At 43.3% G+C, this 25494-nt stretch overlaps 2 protein-coding genes across 11 annotated transcripts in view; one reads left to right on the top strand and one right to left on the bottom strand.

The window, feature by feature from the left end:
- LOC147613434 (kinetochore protein) overlaps positions 1 to 25494 on the top strand; it is an 86538-nt gene that overhangs the window by 8360 nt on the left and 52684 nt on the right. For 7 of the 10 annotated variants that reach the window (XR_015263187.1, XR_015263186.1, XR_015263185.1 and 4 more), the window contains 3 exons: positions 23294 to 23483; positions 23623 to 23888; positions 23998 to 24102. Coding sequence is in view for 6 of the 10 variants with exons in the window: in XM_086781367.1 (XP_086637493.1) it covers positions 23294 to 23483; positions 23623 to 23888; positions 23998 to 24102 (561 nt within the window). In the remaining 4 variants the exon portion in view is untranslated. The remainder of the gene's footprint in view (positions 1 to 23293; positions 23484 to 23622; positions 23889 to 23997; positions 24103 to 25494) is intronic. The other 3 variants (XR_015263188.1, XM_086781368.1, XM_086781366.1) reach the window with 1 other exon arrangement.
- Positions 15334 to 17269, bottom strand: LOC147613435 (uncharacterized). The gene is made up of 2 exons (XM_086781372.1): positions 17087 to 17269; positions 15334 to 16439 (listed from the first exon to the last, which is right to left on the bottom strand). The coding sequence occupies exon 2, from the start codon at positions 16433 to 16435 to the stop codon at positions 15989 to 15991; it is 447 nt and encodes a 148-aa protein (XP_086637498.1). The 5' UTR covers positions 16436 to 16439; positions 17087 to 17269; the 3' UTR covers positions 15334 to 15988.

Raw genomic sequence — 25494 nt, 5'->3', positions numbered from 1 at the left:
TAGAGTCTTCAAGTGGTAGCAGCCGCCTTTGAGTAGGCAAAACAGCCTATGGGAAAACAGGCGCAGCAGTACAGGGGAAGATGGCAGCCGCCTGCAGCTGCAGCCAGCCACCTGGGGAGAGTGAGCAGCGTGGAGTAAACAGTCAGCCGCCAGGGGGAGAGAGCAGCGTGGAGTAAACAGCCGCCTGTAGTAGCACATGCGCAGCCTGAGATGGTCGATGTTTGGAGGAGTAGCGCAGCCGTCAGCAACAAGCGATGAAAAAGCACACAAAAATCATGCGTGCCCAAGTGGTCGTGGGGTTTCTTCATTTAATAAATTAATGTGGAGTTAACTAGATGATATCCATGTTTGCATGTGGGTGGGGAGTTTGGGTAGGTGCCCATGCCCACCCCCACATTCACTTAAGTGGGGCTCCCCACCTTGGCCCCAAAGTGGGTGCCCAAAGTGGTGCCCACATTTAAATGAATGTGAACACTTCACCTTATAAAACAAAGGGGTTAGAGATAAAATATTAAAACAACATGTACCATATACTTACCACCTGTTCACATGCACTGAAACTCGTCAGAATACAGAGCAGACTTCACGACTCACTGGCAGGCGTCCCCGCTCAGTAAGTAACACGTCAAGCAGGCAAACACACAAATACATGTCATACGAAAACAGTTTCAAACATGCAAATCATGTGTGCATGTGCAAATAGTAACATGGACATATCTCCCGTTCATGGAACATGTACAAAATATCTGTCGGCACAAAACTGGCACGACATAAAAAACATAAAATCCTGGTCTTCCTATGGAGTGACAGTCCCATAGGTAAGACACAGTTCGAGGCACGAGTTTCCCTAGGTGTGACAGTCCCATAGGTAAAACACGGCACGAATACTGGCTCTTCCATGGCGTGACAGTCCCATGGATCGAGCACAGTCCAGGTCATACACGGGTGGCACTGATCTGGCTCCCGTCCATACGACACCATCCTGCTAACACACGGGTGGCACCAGTCTGGCTCCTGTCCATGTCAGCAAAATACTGGCCTCTTCACATGAGACACCGGCCTGGCCTCAAGTGAACGAGACGCAAAAACTAGGAATGGACCAAATGGTCGGCCAATTGGTGACATCCCCCCGGGCTTCTAAAGAGTTGACCTCAACTTAAAAGCCTCAAGATATGCCTGCAACAATTGCGGATAATCTGCAAAATAATCCTCATTTACCCATTTGGCATCAATAGGCAAATAATTTTTAAACTTCACAAGGTATCTCCTGGAAAGCTTTCCTGCAGGTAGCTTTCTCTCCTTGTGAAAAACAATCTGTTCTGGCTGGAGGATCTCCTCAAGCTCTTCAATTTCTGGCGGATCTTCTGTGACAGGCTCATCAGGATCTGGCCCCACATATTTCCGAAATAGACTCACATGAAAAGCATTGTGAATCTTCCAATGACTAGGTAAAGCAAGCCTGTAGGACACTTCATTGATCTTCTGAATCACCTTGAAGGGTCCATAATAGCGAGGAGAAAGCTTAGGATACGATCCTTCTCGTCCTGGCCTCTTCCGAAGCCTAGCCTTCTCAAATTTCAGCAATACCCAATCACCTTCTTTGACTTCCATGTCCCTTCTATGCTTGTCAGCAGCCATTTTATGCTTATCCTGAGATCTTGCAATGGCTGTCCGCACTTGACCAAAGGCAACATCCAAGTCACGAACATATTCATCAGCTGCAAAAATCTCATCCTTTGTACGAAGGATGGGTGGCAATACCACTCTGCCATAAATAATCTCAAACGGAGCCTTTCCTGTGGAAGCATGGATTGTATTGTTGTAGGCAAACTCAACAAGTGGAAGATACTTCTCCCATGCACTCTTTTGATCTGCCACATAACACTTCAATAAATCCAACACAGCTGAATTTGCAGCTTCACTTTGGCCATCCGTTTGGGGATGATAAGCTGATGAAAACTCAAGCTTAGTACCCATATTATCAAACAAAGCCCTCCAAAATAGGCTAGTAGTCTTGGGATCTCTATCCCCAACAATGGATTTAGGCATACCATGATGCTTGAAAATGTTAGCAAGAAAAAGCTTTACCATATGATCAGCTTTAATGGTTTTCTTGACGGGCAAGAAATGAGCTTGCTTGCTAAACCTGTCCACAATAGTCCAAATAGCATCATTCCCATGCTGGGATCTAGGCAAATCCATAATAAAATCCATCGTGATACTTTCCCAAGGTTGCGAGGGAATAGGCAATGGCTGAAGCAAACCTGGAGGCTTTTGCCTGTCAAATTTCACCTTTTGGCAAGTGATACATGCACGCACATAAGCCTCAATGTCTTTACGCATGCTTGGCCAAAAGAAATACCTCTGAATCATGCGAGTAGTAGGCATAATACCTCTATGACCAGCATAAGGTGGAGCGTGACATTCGTCCATAACCTTTGGACGCAAATCCTTCACCACACATAGGCAATTATCCTTCATGAGATAACCCTCATTGATTACATAAGAGGCATGTGAATGACCAGCCATCAAATCAGTCCATATATGGCAAAAATCAGCATCCAAATGATACAAATCTCTCATAGCAGATAGATCTCCATGAGAGGCCACTGAGACTGCAGCAATATAAGGCCTCCTAGATAGTGCATCGGCCACCACATTTTTCTTTCCTGGGGTATGCACAATCTGAAAATGAAACATGGAAAGAAAATTTGCCATTCTCATTTGCTTCTCTGAAAGCTTGGTTTGAGATAGAAAGTATCTCAAGCTTTGATGATCTGTCTTGACTACAAATTCAGCCCCAAGAAGGTAGTGTTTCCAAATCTTTAAGGCGTGAATTACAGCCAAGAGCTCTTTCTCATAGATATCCATATGAAGCTCAGCATCATGCAAACGACGGCTCTCGTATGCAACTGCATGCCCTTCTTGATTTAGGACAGCTCCTATGCAATCACCACAAGCATCACATTCAACCACGAATGACTTGTGCAAGTCAGGAACAATCAATACTGGACCATATATGATGCATGCTTGAGCTGCAAGAAAGCATCCTGTTCCTTTGAAGTCCATTTGAAAACAGTTTTCTTCTTCGTGAGATCATGTAGAGGAGTGGCAATCATAGCAAAATGCCTTATGAAACGCCTGTAATACGAACATAATCCCAGAAAACTATGTACTTGATGTACGTTTTGCAATTCGGGCCAATTCCGAATAGTCTCGATCTTTGCAGGATCCATTGTAACTCCATCCTTGGATACAATATGTCCCAGATAATGAATCTCTGAAAGGAAGAACTCACTTTTCTTGGCATTGACGAAAAGTTTGTGCTTCTGCAACTCTTCGAACACTGTGACCAAATGAGTTCTGTGTTCCTGCTCATTCTTGGAGAAAACCAAGATATCATCAAAGAAGACTCCTGTAAACTTGCGATGGGGTCGGAATATCCTATCCATCATACGATTAAAAGTAGCAGGAGCATTGGTGAGACCAAAAGGCATTACCAAGAATTCATATAATCCGAAGGCTGTCCTGAATGCAGTCTTATGGACATCTTGTGGCACCACGCGAATCTGGTGATAACCACTCTTCAAATCAAGTCTGCTAAAGCAAGCTGAACCATCAAGCTTATCCAAGATATCATCAATACGTGGAATAGGGAATCTGTTCTTGATGGTAAGCTTGTTCAAAGCTCTATAGTCTACACACATACGGAATGATCCGTCCTTCTTTTGAACAAGAAGCACAGGAGAGCAGTAAGGTGAGGAACTGGGCTGAACCAAACCTTTCTCTAAAAGCTCGTTTACCTGCTTCATAATTTCTTCTTGTTGTGCAGCACTCACTCGGTATGCGGGTTTGTTAGGTGGAGAACTACCTGGCACAAGATCTATGCGGTGATCTTCGGGCCTTTGGGGAGGTAATTCACCTGGCAACGAGTCAGCAAAACAGTCTTTGAATGCATTGAGAAAATTCAGCCTATCATTAGACATAGCATCCACATTTTGATGATTTGGCACAAGACTATCACGCACAAAAACCAAGTACGCTGAAAGACTCTTTTTCATTGCTTTATTAATTTGGATGTGTGATACAACTGGGATAGAATCCCCTTCTTTGCCAGCATCAATAAAGTGCATGCGGCCTTTATGCATAAAGGAAATCATATTGGACTTGTAGTCTTTGCGGGGCTCAAGCCTATGGTGCCACGGCTTGCCCAACAATACATCACATCCATTCAGAGGAGCAACTAGAAAATGCTCATTATCAAGATAGCCCTGTATATGGATACGCAACTTCCCAATCAAAGGGGTAACCTGCACCTCTTTACCAATAAATGCAGCTTCGGCTTCAATCTGAGGTCCCATGTTTTCAACCTCAATACCCAATGCAGCTGCCATTTGCATAGAGATGAAATTGTCAGTTGCACAGTCATCAAACATAAAGAGTGCGGGCTGATCCTTAATTTGCCCCCAAGCCTTGCAAACCATACGCTCTTTTGCATCATGACCTGTATTACCTTGCACATCAGGAACTGCATGAACATTTGCTTTGGTGTGCTTGTCCTCGTGCTTTGGTTTGCGATCTGGGCATTGCCGAAACATGTGGTCTTTGCTACCACAAGAAAAGCATTTTCCATCCTTAGCATATTGCTCTCTTTGCTCCGGGGTTAATCCAAATTTGTTCTTCCTTGGGCCCTGTTCTTTAGATGTGTAATTTTCAGCTTTACCACCTTTGTAGGGCTCCCGGAAGTTCTTTTTAGGTGGCTGTCCACCCTTTTGCTGATTTGGGACAGCCTTGTCCTTCCCCTTATAACCTCCTTGATCTTGCTTGATCTTGAGCACCAATTGCTCTGTAGCAAGAGCAGAAGCTGTGAGTTGTTGCAACGTATGTTTTGGGTGCAATTCAATACCCGATCTATAAGCAGGTTGCAATCCAGAACGAAACTTCCTCTTTCTTTCATCCTCTGAGATTAGCATGAAGGGAGTCACTTCCAGCAACACTTTCCAAAATTTGTTAACATACTGTTGCACACTCTCATTGTCTTTTTGTTCCAGCCTGTCCCACTTTTGAGTGAGAGTTTGCTCTGCATTGGGTGGCAAGAACTGAGCATAAAATCTGTCTTTGAATTCCTTCCAAGTAGAGATGGGATCCTTGGTGATCTTTTCGGTGATCCACCAATGGGCAGCAGTGCCTTTCAGAAACATGCTAGCATGGCGCACTTTTGATTTTTCTGTAAAGTCCTCATCGCTAAAAGCAATGTCGAACTGTGCGACAAACGCTAACACCTTAGAAGCATCATGTTCACCATGAAAGACATCAAATTTGACAGATTTATCACCTGCTTTGAACTCCTTGAGCTTCCTGGCATGAGGCTCATGGTCCTCTCTTTTTCTTTTCCCCTTATCCAACGGGGTAGCCCTGTCTGCATGGGCTCCATGGGCCGTCATAGAAGCTTCATGGGGCACGGTGGCATGTGCTCCACGAACTCGAAATTCAGATGCATGTGACTTACCTGCATTTGGCATGGTCTCTCCATGAGACAACTCAGAAGGCAAAATTTTTCTGGAAGCAGACCTGTCACCGCGAGATACATATCTTGCATGCATGTGACTTTCGTGCCCTCCATGAGCACTGGTATACATAAATCTGTCAGGCTTAGTGCCTTGGGGAGAAGATGCATGACGAGAGGTGACAGTCACCTCTTCCTTTTGCATAAAAGATTTCAGCCTCTGGGATGCGGGATCTCCATGCTTCAAACGAGGTGGATTTCTGAATTTTAGTTCTCCGTCATCCCCCTCTTTGATATCTCCTTTGCGAAGGAGATAGGCAAGTGCCAACTCCCTTGGTTTCTTGCCCACTTCACGAGCCATTGATTCAAAGGTTACATCAACCATAGCATCAGCCTTCCTGGCTTCAATAGCACTTTGTAGATGAGGATCTTCATGCAAAAACTTCAATTCTTGCTCTTGAGCCTGCAAAAGTTTTCTCATATGTTCCATTTCAGCTCTCATAGCATCAGGGTCTTGTTCAAGCATAACTGTCTTCCCTGGAGACAGTTGACCCTTGGATTCACTATCAAGAACCCTTTCAAGGGGCTTGTGCCTACCACGCAGGGCATCAGACCCACGAGAGGCACTAGATGGACCCCTCGAATTTGGTACTTCCAAAGGGTTGCCTTGGCTGTCCATTGTGTTCAAAGTTTGCTAAAAGCGGGATGTCCAGTACACAGGTTCGTTTCCCCACTAGGAAGAGGGAAACAACCGTGCTCTGATACCAATGAAACCGATCCCGTCAAGTGGGAAAGACTCCGTTGGACACCCACACGCTTAATAGCACAACTTTAAAACCACAAATATGAAATGGACAACTTTAAAACAACTTGAATTTAAATGAACAGAAATGGAAAGATGGACACCAGCACTGGGGCCGGAACGGGCCGACCCCCCCCTCAATATATAATATATTTATTGGGAGTATTTTAATGAATACAATGCTCCATGGGTTCTGAGAACCAGATAATGTCCATGTACATATGAAAACAGTACCAAACAAATAGCTCGAATTTCGATGTAGAAAACTCGAAGCAGATCGACCACTAGTGTGGTCCAATCGCTACGGTCCTGTGCTTTCACTGGACTCCGCGGAGAGCACCACACTGGTGTTCCGAGACCACGCACAAACAGGCGCTCTCGTACTAACGCCTGGCTCTCCCGATCTCAGCACCTTTGGACCGAGGTTCGCCCATATAGCTTGGACAACCCGGCACCGAACGGGTGTAGGCCGAGCGGGACGAATCTTTTACCAGATTTAAACATATAATACTTTACTCAAATCTGAAAATCACTTACTTGTAGATGGTGGATTAGAAAACCGATACTTGTGGTGTGATGAAGATGAAACCACCCTTGTTGAAGAAAGAGTAGCCTCGTGACGAATCACCAAGATAAGTTCCACCACAAAAGGGCACAGCCTCCTGCTGTGAGAGAGAAACTTCCACTTGCAAGAGAGGAGAGAGACCTGGCTGCTGATCGGTGATGGAGTGCACAACCTCTTGCTTGATTGGAGATGGAGTGCACAGTCACTTGCAGAAATTCATGTGCAGCCAAGAGTTTGCATGAACAGTAGAGAAGCATGAATGGTAGCCAGTCGCCTGCAAGGGAGCATGAGGAGGTGCAACCAGTAGAAGATGGCCAGCTTGCAGGTACTGTCGCCTGGCTGTAGCCTGAAGAGTGGATACGCCTGGAGGAGCAGCCGGCTGTAGTAGAGTCTTCAGGTGGTAGCAGCCGCCTTTGAGTAGGCAAAACAGCCTGTGGGAAAACAGGCGCAGCAGTACAGGGGAAGATGGCAGCCGCCTGCAGCTGCAGCCAGCCACCTGGGGAGAGTGAGCAGCGTGGAGTAAACAGTCAGCCGCCAGGGGGAGAGAGCAGCGTGGAGTAAACAGCCGCCTGTAGTAGCACATGCGCAGCCTGAGATGGTCGATGTTTGGAGGAGTAGCGCAGCCGTCAGCAACAAGCGATGAAAAAGCACACAAAAATCATGCGTGCCCAAGTGGTCGTGGGGTTTCTTCATTTAATAAATTAATGTGGAGTTAACTAGATGATATCCATGTTTGCATGTGGGTGGGGAGTTTGGGTAGGTGCCCATGCCCACCCCCACATTCACTTAAGTGGGGCTCCCCACCTTGGCCCCAAAGTGGGTGCCCACATTTAAATGAATGTGAACACTTCACCTTATAAAACAAAGGGGTTAGAGATAAAATATTAAAACAACATGTACCATATACTTACCACCTGTTCACATGCACTGAAACTCGTCAAAATACAGAGCAGACTTCACGACTCACTGGCAGGCGTCCCCGCTCAGTAAGTAACACGTCAAGCAGGCAAACACACAAATACATGTCATACGAAAACAGTTTCAAACATGCAAATCATGTGTGCATGTGCAAATAGTAACATGGACATATCTCCCGTTCATGGAACATGTACAAAATATCTGTCGGCACAAAACTGGCACGACATAAAAAACATAAAATCCTGGTCTTCCTATGGAGTGACAGTCCCATAGGTAAGACACAGTTCCAGGCACGAGTTTCCCTAGGTGTGACAGTCCCATAGGTAAAACACGGCACGAATACTGGCTCTTCCATGGCGTGACAGTCCCATAGATCGAGCACAGTCCAGGTCATACACGGGTGGCACTGATCTGGCTCCCGTCCATACGACACCATCCTGCTAACACACGGGTGGCACCAGTCTGGCTCCCGTCCATGTCAGCAAAATACTGGCCTCTTCACATGAGACACCGGCCTGGCCTCAAGTGAACGAGACGCAAAAACTAGGAATGGACCAAATGGTCGGCCAATTGGTGACACATAATGCATTTGATTTCTATTTTGCCATATTTTCCACAGTGCCCAAAAAGTAGTCCACGCGAAGAATACCTCGAAGACGATATATCGTTGTGGGATCCGAGCGAAAAGCCAAAATGTTTTCCTAAATTGAGCTCTTGAGAATTGCATGCAAAGATGCCTTGATAGTCTATCGAGGAGGGCACAAGAGAAATCACAATACCATAACAAATGGGGCATTGTCTCATCGCGCAACGGTGACATCTTGCCACAACGATGTACCTCTTTTCCAAGACTACATCGATAGGCAGAACTCCCACAATGCATCTCCAAAGGAACAATCTTTCTTTCAGTGGAAAACCATTTTTCCATATTCTCCTCAAACAATCACACTCCACCATCTATCTATTTTGTGCATTGTCCAAAGTGCATTAGCATGATCCGTGATCCAAGGAGGAGCAACTAGTTTGATGTAGACCCTTTTAGCTGTTAGTTCATGTAACCTTGTAGCTTGTGGTGGAGCGACTTGCTAGTCCTTCAAACGCTCCTCACGATTCAACGGAGGCACTTGCTGAAGAGGTTGTAAGAGGGTGCGTATGAGATGCCATAGAGGCTTGTAGTGCAATACCTCCTGTGTGCTGCTGGGAAGGAGATAACATAGCCTTCATCATTAACCATGTCTGCCAGGAAACCTACATCCTTTTGTGACACAAAGAAAGCTTTCTGTGGCTCAAGAAGGCCTAATGGAGCACGAAACAGTCTACTCCAATGTATGCTTTCCAACTGCATGGTGTTTCCAACCTCAAGTGGTCTTCCATGCCATTCTATCTTCTCTGTCTGTAATTTCCAGTCCATGAGTAGCCTAGAGCTGTAGGGGTAGCTTGGAATTTTCCCTCTAAAGTGCCCGAAAACAACCTCCTACTAATGTGTGGTCCATGCACCGAATGTGGCGGACTGCAAAGTGGTGCACATGGTTGTGAACATACGCACGCACGCACGCACGTGCTCGTGCGCGCGCGCACACACACACACTTTTTTAGTGAAACCATTGTCTCATTAAGAAAAAAGAAATATACATTCATAGGTGTCAGCTTGTTGTGGGAAAATACTTCTAATTGTTGGAAGGTTAGTCTCCCGATTTCATGGGAATCTCTTAGAGGGGCTGGAAAAGGGCTCTCTGGAAGTAAACAAAACACCGGATAGAATCTCCAGAGGAGCAGTTGATTCCAAGCATGATAGATAGTCCACAATGCCCAGAATCTGGTCCAATTAAGGAAGTCTGTATAATCTGGTAGGGGAGGAGAAAGGCAACCAAAAAGCCAGAACATTTGATCAAAACGCCTCCCCAGAAAACGAGCCCGAAGACGTGCAGACAAATCATCAAGAAAATCACGAGTGCGAACAATACCACAGAAGGTGAGGCACTGTCTCTGTAGGATGAGAGCACCGCCTACAAGAAGCAGTGGCAATGTTCCTTCGTATCAAAAGAGATCCAATTGGAAATACTCCATTCAGACATCTCCATAGAAATAATTGTTGCTTGAGGGGTAATCCACTCTTCCCAATTCTTTTCAATTCAACTTTCCACCAAAGGCGATTTGCATGATCCTCAATCCATGGAGGTGGTAAGAGCAATTTATAAGCCTTAGGCAAACAAATTGGCAAATGATACAGGAGTATATCTTGGAAGTTGCCTATCAAAACACCAATCTTGAATTCTCAGCGATTTTTCAAGCATTGGGACCAACTGAAAGGGATGTATCATTTCCGAAATGTGTCTCTAGATTGGCCTGTGGTGCATTCCCAAATTGCATTGTTTGACTGCACATGTGAAGGTAAGAACATAACCATTTTCATCCACGTCGCATATGCGATGAATTCCCAATGTTGAAAGATTGTAGGCATTTCTTGGTTGAGAGTCGAGACAAAGCAAGTGGTGGATCACGCCTGCTCCAATGAATACTTTGTAAGAGTAGTGAATTTCCTTGATTTGGAGGTCTACTTGACCATTGCAAGTGACATAATATAGCTTGCCAATCTCGAATGAGAGTAGTCAAATATGGAGAGCCTGGAATACAACCATGAAAATTCCCAAAGATCATATCATCATAATTGATTATCCAATGTCCATATGCATTTGTTTGCACGTCAGTGAACAAAGCTGCCAACATGCGTGCCCATGGCTTGACTTGCTCTATAAATGCAAGTAGAAGAGTGGCTATCCTTGCCAATATATGATAATGAATGTTAAGGACATTGAGCTCACTATGCATCTTGGGCGACCAGATAAGGTATTGCCTTAACAAACGTAATCCTTTTCTATCTGCCTTGGTTTTCCACATGTATTCCATTGCTTTAAACATGAATTAATCAATCTGTTTGCTCGACCAAGGTAAGAGTGGAAGATAGAACTGGACATATGCTATGATTATTGATTGTACTATACACAATCCCACATGTAGAGGCCATGTAGATAATTTCGAGTATTCTATTTTAGAGTGCAATTTTGTCATCACCCATTGAGTTTCATCTCTCAAAGACAATTCCCGACCAATGGGATAACCAAGATGCTTGACTTTCTTTTTAGGTGGGATGATTTGACCCGGCCACAAAGCTGATGCCAATCATAATCTTTCAAAGGTAGCAACTTTGATTTTTGAAAATTTACATGTAATCCTGCAGCCAAACCATGGAGGGACAGTCCTTTCATGAGAGTTCTTACATCAGTCTCCGTTTTCTTGGGAAAAAAGAAAGAGGCATCAGCATATGCTTGTGCCACAAATTGTGTACCATTAGCCATCGAGAGACCATTTAGCTGTCCATCTCGTGTCAATCTATCCATGTAAAGGAGCATTGGGTGAGTCCCAATGGCATACAAAAGTGCACTAAGTGGACAACCTTGCTGAACAGATTTCCCAAGATGCCATGAGGCTGAAAGTTCTCCATCCAAAATGCATTTAGTTGATCCCTCTTGATAAAGCCAAAAGATGCCATGAGGCTGAAAGTTCTCCGTCCAAAATGGAAAGAAGGTTTGTTGAAATTTTTGTCCAAAAAACAGCTTTGTGAAGCCGTTTCAGATTGGTGTCCTATCTCTTTAATGCTAGTCGTATATAAATTGGTTACCAAGATGCTTGTTAATAGAATAAAAGGTGTCTTGCATGTAGGTAGGTTTGCATCCTGTGCAATATGGATTTGTCCCTCGAAGACAAATCACTGACAATATAGCAAATGTGTATATTGGCATTGAATATGCCAAGTATACAGATCACGATGTACTTATCATGTAGGTGGACATAGCTAAGGCTTTTGATACATTACAATGGGAGTTCATAGCTCAAGTGATGGACATAATGGGATTTGGGCCTAAAATGAAAAATGTCATCTTTTGGCTTTATCAAGAGGGATCAACTAAATGCATGAGGATGGCAAGCATCCAACATTCTAGCAGTGATTCACTATAAGCCGAATTGGTGATCTCAAAATATCCCATAACATTTGAAAGAACTCCATTGTCAAACCATCCTAGCCTAGCTTCCATTTACCTAGCTCATAAAGCATCATCTAGTTCTACATCCATGAGGGCTCATCCATGTTGGAAAATATATCATCTCCAGATGGTCTACATGAACCCTAGCATGCTTGTACTGGTCATTTCTATGAGGCCAAATGCATCCATATGTAAAGCCTATTTTTTTTGGGTATTTTTAGGCATTTATTATGCATTTATTTCCCATGATATGCTCTCGACTTGCTGCCTACTGGCTGACTAGGGCATCATGATGGTATATATAGCATCACACCCTTCTCATCATTTCCCATCTCACTTTTGCATATCTGCTGGAGGTCATTGGGTGTTGCAACAGTCTCTTATGCTTGTAAGCACCTACGGGCTTTCCTCCTGCTTATTTTCAGCAATAAACGTCTGTCTACAACCTTCTGGAGTTTGTACTTGGGCCTACAACCTGTGTTTTCTCTTTCTTTCTGGGTATCAGAGCCAAAGATGACCTGCAGGCAGGGACTTCTGCGTTTTTCTTCTTGGAGTAGCCGTGGGCGAGCCCACAGTCTTGGCTGTCCCTACTTTCAAAAGCAACCGGTCTACCATCTTGAAATAGAGCTGCCCCGATAGCATAGTTATTGGTATCAGTTTCAAGAACATAAGGCGGACTAGGATCGGGTAATGCTAAGATAGGTGCTTCCTTGACTTTATCTTTCAAAAGTCTGAAGGCCATATCCAAATCGTTATTCCAAGTGATAGGCTGATTTGACTTACGTCTATGACCTTTCAATAAGTCGGTCATCGGTAGTGTGAGCTGAGAGTACTCCCGCACAGATTTCCGAAGAAAAACTACAAAACCGAGAAAAGAACGAAGTTGTTTCATTGTTGCGGTATAGGCCAGTCCAGAACCTTCTGAACTCGGTCATAGTCAATGCTCAATCCATCTCGAGTGATCCTGTGTCCCAAGTAAATGATTTCTGTCATAAAGAACTCACATTTACTTAATTTAGCATATAGTCGATTCTGTCTTAAAATAGATAAGACAATCGTGAGGTGTCTAACATGATCCTCAAGAGTACGACTATATATCAAAATATCATCCAGGAACACCACCATAAATTTTCCCAAATGTTCACGAAAAAGATCGTTCATCAGTGGCTGGAGCATTGGTTAACCCAAAAGGTAATACGAGAAACTCGTAATGGCCATACCTAGTCCGAAAGGCGGTTCTTTCGACATGCCTTTCATGAATACGTATCTGGTGATAGCCAGTACGTAAATCGATCTTCGTGAAATATTTCGTTCCTGCTAATCGGTCAATCAGGTCATCTGATCTAGGAAGAGGATAACGGTTCTTAATGGTTAGCTTGTTCAATCTCTTGTAATCTATACAGGAATTGTCTGAATTGCTAGAAGTCTCGGTACTTGGCTGGTGTCATAGTTGCTGTCTCATGAGAGATAGATTGTCGATCTTGGTTCCCATCTTGAAGTCTTGGGTTGGCCTCATGATTGTCCCTTTCAATAGGCCCTTGGTATCCCTCTACTCCTGCCATGGTTCTATCAACCCAAGAAAGATTTCTTCAAGAGAAATCCTTGCTCTGATACCATTGTAAGCCCAGCCGGGCGTGCATCGACAGACTCAACCACGTGTCCAAGAAATAAAGGTATAGAGAGAGGGGAGAGAGAAGGGAATGGGGACCTTGCACAATACACCACACTCAGCGGGGAACAAGCCCTGCCTCCTTTCAAGAATTTATTCAGGAAAAATCCACAGGCTTTTCCAAGCCAGGATCAATACAACAAATGAATACAATATCAAACAAGTATGTCGATGAAGAGGCTTGGGTTGAAGTCGGTGTCGAGGCACAAGATCTCTGATGCCTGAGCACACCATGAGGATGACCCACAAGAGACTCTTCACCCGGCTAGTACCAAAGTATGAGTAAAATCCCAAATCTGAAAGAGAGGGCGACGCTCCAACAGCGGCGGCGTGTGGACGAGTTTGATGAAGATGATCTTTTTTGCTCTCCACAAGGTTTATCTATATCATCAAAAGCGATCCATGCTTCTTTTATACTTGAAGGGGGTCCTTGCTTTTGTGCCATGCTTTGCTTTTGCTTTTGTCTTTTATCTTTTTAATATTTTAATAATAATCAAATATTGCCCGAAGTTCCTGATTTATGCTTTTCTAACTTCAAGGCCTTGCCTTTTAGCCTTGGAGTTGCTTTTTGGAAAAGCGGCTTTTAGCTTTTTGATCCGGCTCAATCTCCTCTTTCCAATGGTGCCCTTGGCTCACGATCAACTCAGTTTGACTTTTTGCTTTTTCTTGCTTTTTGACAAAAGTGATGCTTTTACTTGTGCCTGCTTCATGAAGCTTGTTCTCATGCTTTCATAATTCTGTCCATGTGTCCGGGCATGAGTTCCATCATGTGAAAAGAGCTAGGAGGGCCAAATAGTTACATAGAGGCTACACCTCAACTTGCATGGCAGCTTGACTGGTGAAGTCACCATGCAGAGGACGTTTGGCAGTATGAAAATCAGCCATCTTGTAATATTGCTTGGAGTGTCTGGCACAGGGGTAGGCGAAGCAGATGTAGAAGCTGCTGCCGTCCGGTTGTGAGACCAGGGGTCTTTGTTTAGAAGATATTGTTTTTTGGGAGTCTGACATGTATCAGAGTCAGGTTTGTCTTTATCTTTCACATTCATCAAATGAGAGCCTGTCACACGGCGGAAACTTTTAATTTTCCTTTATCCAAACTTGCATTCTATGAACGATTTACATTCTTGCTCTTCTTAGTTTGCACAGATGACATAGGAGCATAGGAGCAGTTTGAGGAGAGGGCATGGTTGCAATAGGCAGTCGCTTTAAAAGCGAAGGACATTATGATTGCATATGTCCCAACTTTTTGCAAGTAAAGCAAGAACCAGCAAAATTTTCCCATTTAAGCTTAAAGAAAACTTCTTGCGTCGGAATCCCTTGTATTTCAATATCCATTGCAACCTTGTGAGGGGTTGTTTGTCTGTATCCCAAAGGATACAGAATTTGTTAACACTACCGGAAGATCTGGGAGGGCATACAACCTTACTCAGTGATCCAGCCAGAAAAGGTAATGCGGGGTGCATATAAACTAGCCACTTTAACCCATACAGGGCACCTGTGTTTGAGAAAATTTTGATAATCCTTGGTGGGTGACCAAGGGTACACATGCACCATTTGTTGTCCGAAGAACAAGGGCCACTTTTCCAACATCATTTGTTTATGCTTGGATTCAAGGAGAATGACCTCATAGAAGCCTCTTGTTGCAGAGTAACCCCCTTCCACAAAACATTGACCAAGCATGGCTTTTATCCATTGGCCAACATCTGTCTCGCAACAGGCATTTTACCAGGGAAAAAAAAGGATTACCACTTTTTGAGATAATCTCGTAACAGGGGCAAAGAATACATGACCAAGGTAAAATATAGAAACAAGAGCTAGAAACTGAAAACTAGAAGTGAAATAAAACAAGACTGAAAGACAAAGAGTTACCTTGAGATGAGTGTAGACAAGACACAAGCTAGATAGATTGCAATGATGTGACCCATGAATATATGGGCCAAAGTACAAGACATAGAGCAAGAGTGCTTATGGGATAATTGTAGAGGTGCCACATGGCACACACTCAAGACACAAAGAGTCAACTGAGACTAGACAAATGTAGACTAGGGAAATAGTACACCTAGTGTGTACTTATCTCCAACACCCTCCTTAAGTGGACACTAGGAGAAAGACAGAAAGACAAGACTAGAAGACAGACATAAAGACCGATAGACTGAGAGACAAGACAGAAGACATGACAGACAAAGATCCTGAGACACCCCTCCTCAAGTGATATCCTCATATGGGTCCACAAGGATAGGGACAAGATGGATCTAAAACAAGACACAGTCAGATTGATAGACAAATAGACAGACAGACAAGACTAGATAGACAGAAGACTGACTGTAGACAAACAGATGGACCTTGAAGACATCCCCTCCTCAAGGGCAATCTCTGCCTCTCGGGTAGGGACAAGAGAGAGGTCCTAAAGCAGAATGAGTAAGACATAGAACCCCTTGACCTACATCATCGGTGGTCAAAGTGGTAAACAAGAAAGATGAAGTAATCAGAAAGCCCACTCCTCATCATTTGAGGAATGTACAACAAGATTTGCTGATGGAGATGCTGCAGCAACATGGGCTAAGGTAGATGCAAGGGCTGATGTAGAGGTTTTAGAGTAGCAGTCCTTCTCCCGGTGATTATCACGGCCACAAATAGTGCATGGATGAGCCTTGAAGCAGTCCTTCTCCATATGATTAGTTTTTCCACAATGGGTGCAAGGCTTTCTTACCTTAGAACTTCCTTTCTTTGCTAAAAATGCAGTGTTAGTTACCTTTTGTTGTTGAGTTCTTTCCTCTTCTTGGAGAGCATTGATGATACCTTCAAGAGTAGGATTATTGTGATACTTGAAGGTAGTGACAAGAGTAGCATAGGTGTCAGGTAAGCTTTTGAGAAGCACAGCAATAGCAATATCTTCGGAGATGGGGGACTTCACTGATGCAAGCTGAACCATAAGACTGCGAAAATAATTGACATGAGAGGCTATAGTAGCTCCCTCCTGCATATGTAGATCAAAGAATGAGATCATAAGTGCAATCTTAGAGTTTTTAGAGCGGGGTCCAAAAAGGGTATCCAAAGTGATCCATGCTCGAGAAGCAGACTGTATGTCGGAGATGTGATGAATGTAATCATCTCCAAGACCGAGCAAGATGACAGCATAGGCTTTGTCATTCTTGGCAGTGGGAGCATAAGTGATAACTTGCTCAATGTCGGAATCTTCGGGAGCAGCATGGTGAACAACGTCCCAAAGCATGGTGATCAACATCCCAAAGACTTTCTTTCATAAGATGGCACTTGATTTTGATTTGCCAAGTATGAAAGTTGGACCCATTGAATTTGTCGATAGACATGAGAGAATGAGTAGAAGAGGCCATGTGGGAAGGTCTTACCTCTTGCTAAAATGCAAGGGCAGTGTCTATTCCCTTACAAGATTGCAGAAATGAATGAAAGAAGAGATCCAAACTGTTTTTAGAAGCCGGCTCTCTCACCACTTGTCAAGGCCATAGCATGTGACAGCCCATCGAAGCATGAGGAACTAGCAGTTTGCAGATATGAGGATAAGAAAAGGACTGACCAGCAAACTGAAGGAGACAATGCACAGTACCTTGTAGACTCTTCAAGAGGAAGCGATGGCAGAACTGAATGCAGCAAATAGCTCGTTAACAGGAGGAAAGTCGATCTGCAGCTGCCTCTAGATGATGCGCACCCTTGAGTCGATGAAGAAGGCAGCCAAAGGAGAGCTGCAACAGTACAGCGGGCTGTAGCAGTTCCAATATGACGGGCAGCAGCAGCTATTGGAAAACAGGCCGGAACAGGGTGGACAGCAAGAAAGTGGGCGGACAGAAAGTTCAGGCCGGTGGGCCTATTCAGAATGTGAATAGGCTGGTCCTAAAAGCTGAGCGCAGCTAGGGAGATGGTGGCCTGAAGCTATGGTGGGCAACACAGGGCAGGAGCAGCCTGCTCTGATACCATGTTAAAATATAGAAACAAGAGCTAGAAACTGAAAACTAGAAGTGAAATAAAACAAGACTGAAAGACAAAGAGTTACCTTGAGATGAGTGTAGACAAGACACAAGCTAGATAGATTGCAATGATGTGACCCATGAATATATGGGCCAAAGTACAAGACATAGAGCAAGAGTGCTTATGGGATAATTGTAGAGGTGCCACATGGCACACACTCAAGACACAAAGACTCAACTGAGACTAGACAAATGTAGACTAGGGAAATAATACACCTAATGTGTACTTATCTCCAACAGGATTTTCAAATGGAAATCCAGTACAGGCATATCCCATGCTCGTTGGATGTTTGCAAAGCCTCTTGAAGAGTGTCGCAAAACTGTTGCAATTCGGGATTATCACAACGGAAAGGTTGTGAATTAGAATGCAATTGTTTGCGTTTGGGATCAACAGACAATTCCCTTCTATGGTAAGTAGCTACAGATTGGGCCTTAAGGAAAAAGAGAGGAGAAACACAAGTGAAAGATACAAGAGGCACAAAAAAAACGAGAAGACACAGACACAAAGAAGAAGGAAAGGGGAGCAAAGCAAAAAACAAGACAAAGTCAGGCAAAATATTTAACACATAAGAAATAGGAGAGACAAGGAGAAAGGGTGCACACACACACACACACACACACACACACACACACACACACACACACAATTGCACCCAAAAAGATGACAAATGGAAGATTATGAGAGGGAGCAGGCGACAGATGGCAGGTACGTAGGGCTGCAGAAACAGCGATTGGCGGGTGCAGGCAAGGCAGTCGACGTTGTAGAAGCAGCAGACAAGAGGAGGGCAACTAGTGCTGCAATGATGACAGGTGCCCCACATTGCAGACACAACGAAGGACAACAGGCAGGGCTGCGTAGGCAGAAGGCGGGGCTGCATAGGCAGTTACACACACACACACACGCACGCACGCACGCGCGCGCGCACCACACACACATACACTATATACATACATATATATGTGTGTGTGTGTGTGTATGCACACACACACACACACACACACACACACACACACACACACACATTTTTTTTGTGAAACCACTATTTTATGTTATATTAAAGAACCCTCACAGTGAGAGGCTCTCATTAAAGAACATCTAAAAAACAATGGAAAACACTTTAGAGTTCTGTTGATCAATGTGCTACGTCTCAAAACTGTCATGCAATGGCTGATGTATGATCGCGGAGGTATACATACTTGTTGATCTAAGGTTGTGCAAACACCTCATAATTACGATCCAGCCATATTGTCCATATAACCCAATATCTCGCCCAGGCAAAGAAAAGAGCATATTCTTGCAATGTGGAAGGATATCTTCCAAACATCCAAAACATTTTCCCAAATGTCACCCTAGGGAATCTCGTTCGTATATCCGAAGATAGACGATTCAGAAAATCCCTTGTGTGAGTGCATGCCCATAGCAAATGATAAATACTCTCGATTCGATGATTGCACCGCAAACAATTTCGAGCCACAATTTTTCGCTTTGCCAAATACTCTCCTACCGGGAGCTTTCCTTGTGAGACATCTCCACAGAAAAACCTTTTGTTTTAAAGACAATTTGCTTTGCCATATCTTTCTCAAATTACCTTTCCACCAGTCTAAGGACTTGTTCATATGCCATACCCGATCGGCATGTCCCTTTATCCAAGGGTGTGGAAGCAATAATCTATATGCCCTTGCCGCTGTCAACCTACAAAGAGGAAACTCCGTAATATAACTTGGTTGGCTGTTCTTTAGCAGTCAATCATCCTGTTGTTGCCCAACCGATATATACGACATTCCCCATGTCTTGCTATTTGAGTAACAACAAGTCTCCATATAGGGTGGTAATCGGCTCCCAATTGCCATCGTCATTGTGCTTGTGGAAACGATGATGGTTTGCCTTCAATCGATATGACATCTCGCACTGTGCAAATTCCTTTTTGTGCTAAGAAAAAAGTTTTTCTTTGCTTAGCCATTGCCAATGGCATATCAAATGATCTGCGCCAATGCACATTTTCAGCTACCACTGTGTTTCCAAGATGCACTGGCCTATGTGCCCATTGCAAATGTACAAGCATAGACTTCAAGTCTTGCAACAGTCTGGAACAGTAGAGGTAGCGTGGGATTTTTCCTTGTACCTAACCTACCAACTTACCAAGATATCCTAGTAGGAGAGCTTCTAATGCCCAAAAGAATCAACCTTGTAATGCGCACATATTGCAGCTAGCATCCGTGTCCATGGCTGTCCTTGTTCCACAAAAGTTATCATCATGGTATTTTTCCGAGCCAATACATGCTAATGCACATTCAAGATATTCAGTCCACCATGAATTTTAGGATTGCATACATGCTCCATTTTCAATAGCCCTAAAGCGAGTGCTTGTTTTTCATAACAGTTCCATTGCTGATGACATGAATGCATTGAGCGATTTTTTGTCCCAAATGGGCAACGACAAGAACTGTATGTAAGCCATTATGATGGATTGTACTATTTGTAGCTTGACATGCAAAGGCCATGTAGACAAGTGCTAGTAATCAACCTTTTGTTTGACTTTTGTGAGCACCCAGGCAATTACTTCTTTGAAAGATATGTTCCAACCCAAAGGATATAAGCTCTGTAGATTCAGGTAATGAGTTAAGGATGATGTTATCATGTCCTTTTCAAGAATGACATTATCAATTTTATGAACTTGTTCTTTCAAGTCTTGTAATTTTGTTAAATATTCATTTATAGACTCCTCCTCTTTCAAATTTTCATTATCAAGTTGCCTTTGGAAAATGGCAATCCTTATATCATTTTTAGCTTGATACATAGTTTCTAGAGTATTCTAAGCATGCATGGATGTTTTACAAGAGCGAATGTGTAGAATGAGTGGCAATTGCATACAACATTGCACTTAGTGGGCAGTCCTGCCTAACCAATTTTCCCGAAGTCCAGGGTGATGATAATCCATTCCCAATGATACATCTAGGTGTGTTGCTTGCATACAACCAGTAGATGACTTCTGTCATTTTTGGACCAAACTCTAGGTGTTTCATTGTGGCAGCAATAAAGTCCCTCCTGATGAGTATGCTTGGCATACTCTATTCCCTCATAAGCAGTACATAGCAAAGACTTACTGGAAATGTGCCACGCATTCCCTTTCGAGATCATTTACATCATTGGTCCAATGATCATCAGACTTCTGCACATGATGTATGCTTTGCTTCATGCATTTACTCATTTAGCATACACTGCAGCACAATGTATCTACCGAGGGGATCATTATAGGCGATCATTGGTCTCAAAGCTGTTCGTATCATTATACATGTGCTTGAGTAATCGACAATTCCAACATAAAATATACTAAAATATCTTTAATAGCCTACTTTTCTAGCAAAAGCATGCTAATTATGTTCTTGTAAGCAAACCACATTCGGATTTGCTGAAGCAACATAATCCTAGAGCACCCTCCATTTATTTGGACTAGACAAACCGTGTACATTATATGTTACATAGTTACATGGTGTCATGTCCATCACGCAAATTGCATATAATCATTTGCTAATACCATATCTCTTTGTAGCTCTCCATGTATTTGTTGCAAGTATTCCATCCCTCCATTGCGTTCAACCAATTCATGGATATACATGTGGCTGATTCGCTTGAGGTGGAGGCCATAGATATGTTATCCTAGTGCCTCGCAATCAATGGCTTGTTTCTCAAGGCCATTGTTTTTCGAGCATTTGGTGTTGTCCAACCATTTGCATCTTTTCTTTGGTTGATTTGTTTGTTTTGCACATTGCTTTTATTTTGTGCTTCTTGTAGTGCTTTCCCTTTATTTTGTGCCATACTTTGTTTTGCATTTGCATTCATCGCATTTAGCATTTGTGTTTGTTCTGGTAGTGTTTGTTGCTCCTGCGCCAATATGGGAGGAATTGAGTTCTCAAGGGCTTGCAATTTTAGGGTCAGGCATTCCAATGCAAAATGCCCAAACTTGTGATATTTAAAACACGACCCAACAAAAACAGATCAGTTTAATTCATATGGCTTTTTGCCCATGGGAATATCAACTATCTGGATTTCAATGCTTTCGGGTGTTGGTGCATCCGTATCCCACATCACACAGAATTTGTTTCTATTGCCCATGATTCTGGGTGCACACGCTACTTTTCCCAATGTTTGAACTATCTGCGGGAGTGTATCCTGTAGATCAGTGGGGAAATCCACCACCTCAACCCATATCTGGCATTGATGTTTTAGTAGCCCTTGATCGTCAGTAGTAGGCACCCATGGCAACATTCCTCCAGGATAAATTTTTCTCTAATGTAGTCAGAAGCCTTAACTAACTGAATTGATTTGACCGAACCCGTAGTATCAAAGTTAGATCAAGGAAAAGATTGCACTTGGATCATAGAGACCAACACGTTTTTCCTGATTGAGAGGTACAACCGTTGATTCTTTTCCATAGAACAATTTTTATCCAGGATTTACTTCATCTATCGTACCATAATAGAATTGAGTCTCATTTTAGGGATCCATCAGTCCAGCCTAACCCCATCCAGTCCCGTGGGTTAGCCAACCGCCCAACCACTGTAGTGATGGGATTCAATTAAGAATTTGGTTAGGTTTTGTCCTGGGTACCAGGGAGTTCCCAAGCCCCCTAAGCCGGATATTCATGCAAACTTAAAACTAGTCACACCACTTACACACCCAATATGAAATTGCCTTTTTCACAGAATCAGCATCTTCTAAAAACAATCTTTTAATGAAACCATTGTGTCATTGATCATAATCCTCAAAATCTTTGGTTGAATCCTTATTTCCAATCATTCCTTCATCGGTGTACCTATGGCATCATTGGCAACCAGAACGCTCACCACTTGTCCACTCAGGGGCCTTTTCGATAGTTCCTAGCTCATAGTAACCGGCGATATATTCACATATCAAAAATGGAATCTCCGCTGAAGATCAGCAAGATCAACCAACGAATCCATATAAAAGAGCCATGGACTCATCCGTTGAGGTGCACCATTTGCCTGGCGTAAAAGAGAGGTGCAATCTCAAACAACTTTTGCTTTGCCTGCATTGAGTTAAGCAGGATTTCTGAGAATCCTCTCGCTGCATAGTAAATTCCATCCACACATTCTTCAGCCAAGAGATTGTAGACCCACTGACGAATATCCCTTGCTGTGAGGGCATATGTCTCGGAAAAAACAATACTGCAGCTTGCTGTGAAAATTTCCTCTTTTTAAGCATTATGGTTTCTCTCTGCACTACCACTATTATAGACGGTTTTGCCTTGCTCCACTTGTTCTATGCCAATTCATAATCTTTGTGCAGGACATCATAAAGAAATTGAATTTCTGAATTCTCTGCAAGTTTGGCTCGTTTCACTTCTGTTTCCTTGGGATTAGAGTGGCATGTGGTATATACATTATGAATCTGCTCGAAGAACCCATCTCTGTACACACATTGTGACTCACACACACACATACACACAACCCTTGAGGGGGAGCAGAAGCAAAGGCCCGGCTACTCATCAAGATAAATAGAAGGAAAATTTTACAGAAAGAAATTGTAATTAAATTAATTTAATAAATGTATGCCCATTTATTTATAATTTAATATTATGTATCACTAATTAATTCAAAAACATATATATCATATGAGATTCTTTAGTATCCCATATTTGATATAGAATATTCAAGATTTTATTAATTTTGTGTTAACATTCAATTACAAATCTTAATTTTATTTGGATCAACATATATTAAAACCAAAGGAATGCCTATTGAGAACCCTTATTTTGTTTGAAAAACAGTATATTTCATTCGACAGTGCCCAATTTGCAACAATATCAGGGGAAGTCCCAACTGATGTCAAAGTAAAGCCAAAGGACGCTTGGGATTGTGTAGCTCGAGAGTGTGTGGATTTTGATGATATTCATGATCATGATTTTGGTCTGTCTGCAACAAGGGCCAAAATTTATTGCTTTCCAAAGCAGCACAAAGGTGATGGGGTTCTCCTATTTCCTCAGCCAAGACTGCCAAGCTTCATGCGTGGAATGGCTAGGCTTTGTATAATACGACAATTCCACTATATGGACATTTGCGATTTATTGACCTCTTGAAAACACTTGCTCTCATCCAGGAACTTACAAGAAAAAACTGAACTTTAATTTCCGACCAATGAGCAACGTCCCTAGTGTGCATCATGGAGTTGAGCAGAGAGATGAACAATCAAAGCTATCTTTGGCACAACAGCTTCAAAGCCTTGCTGAAGCAGATGGCCCTCTTGCATCAAGAATGAACCTGCAAAATGGACCCAAGTATATGACTTTGCGCACAAACGTCCCCATAAGTGAGAGGCTGCTTGGCCTTGTTCGACAAGACTCACAGCTTAAGTCAGACAAGAAGGTTTACTGATCTTACTTGTGATTTAATATCTTTTTTTGCAGTTATAAAACTGAATGAGGAAAAGTGCTTCCATTGATCAGGTTTTGACGCAGGATGCTAATGGGTGAAGCAGGCAAGAAATTATTGTAATCAGAAGGTGAACTCTTTCAAGCCGTTCATCAATGTGGAGAAGATTACTGAGGGGGACGATACAACCGACCACCATGATGAGAGGGTATGATCATCTGAGATGGGAACCTTCAAAATTTTTTTTTTCCCCGTGATGGAATAGATGTGTGTCTTAGTAGGAAGTGACCATTAAGATCAGCTTTTGTAAGTATACCATCCTCTACTTTTTCTCCCAGGAAGCATTTCCACTGGTTCATCAGCTCGAGTTACCAGTGGAACTGATTGCAGCTGCAATAACCCTCTGCATTCTAGAGAAAAGGCCAGAGCAATCCACGGGAGCAATCTATTACTTTAAATTAAATGATGGTGTGTGGATGTAGATAACATCACCACCTATCATAAAGACCGCATCAATATCATGTAGTGAAGCTCCAGAATCCATATCTTATGAAAACAATTGGATATTGCACTGAAAGCTTGCTCCGGATGAAGGTGGATAACATCATAATCAGCAAGCTATCAATCTTTGCCCAGTCCTTTCTAGGAAGACCGAGGTTGTCTGTAAATAGCTGCTTAGTGAACCATGTAGCCAAGCTTGTGAGATTGGAGGAATTTTGATAGAGAAGCATTACCTCTTCATATGCCCTGTCTACTATGAGAGGCAGGGTAGAAATCACTCATCTTGTCAGGGGTTTCACTGTTAGCCAAGCTCAGTGAGTAGTGTGACGGAGGATGCATAGGCTTTTTTGTGCCGCACCTGCAGATTAGCAGACCCAGGCCAGGCAGCCTCCATATGGACGGGCTGCCCACCGGAGCCAGACATGGGCTGCCCTGGGCATTGGACAGGCGGACAGCAAGATGGTGGACTGCCAGTGGTTCGGTGCTGGCCATGTGTGGATACGTGTGGGAAGCACGGTTGGGACAGGTGGCGGCTGGCTAGGCAGTAGGTAGGTCAAGTTGGCAATCGAGTAGCCAACTTAACCAGCCGATCAGCAGATTGGGGGGTGTAATGGCCATATAAATAGGCCCTCCCCTCTCCTCTTCAGTCATCAATTTATCTGCCTCCTGATGAGTAGTCAAGCAGTTCAAGCAAGAGTTCACAAGCGTGCATGAGAAAGCAGGTAGCAGCATAGTTAGCCCCCAATGCTTGGGGGACCATCTGTGTTTCACCAACTTGGGGTGTTTTTCTGCAATTGGTCACCTTTTCTTAAGGTTTACAGTCTTAGCAATGAACAATTTTTTGTATTGTGGAGCATTTTCTCACAATAATAGTAATACAGGGATTACTAGTACGTTATGGATATGCTTACGTTTGTATGTTTTCAGTCTTGTTGTTAGTTCCTCTCTGTAAATGCTCATAGCTAGCCAATCCAATAGTCTTTCTTACATTTTTTTTCCCGGAAAAAAGATCCTTCTATTAGTTAATGAAAGACAGCTACAAAGGGCTAGATACAACCGCGAAGGGTGAGATACAAACTCGCCTCATATAAGGGCGGGA

Source organism: Cibotium barometz, chromosome 43, assembly GCF_041138505.1.
Source record: "Cibotium barometz isolate CiBa-2024 chromosome 43, ASM4113850v1, whole genome shotgun sequence".
Lineage (NCBI taxonomy): Eukaryota > Viridiplantae > Streptophyta > Polypodiopsida > Cyatheales > Cibotiaceae > Cibotium > Cibotium barometz.
The sequence above is the reverse complement of the archived record's forward strand: the minus strand, read 5'-3'. Positions and strand labels throughout refer to the sequence as shown.

Bases quoted from the DNA above. Each gene is read 5' to 3' on its own strand.
- LOC147613435 (XM_086781372.1), bottom strand. From the start codon at position 16,435: ATGGTTCAGCTTGCATCAGTGAAGTCCCCCATCTCCGAAGATATTGCT.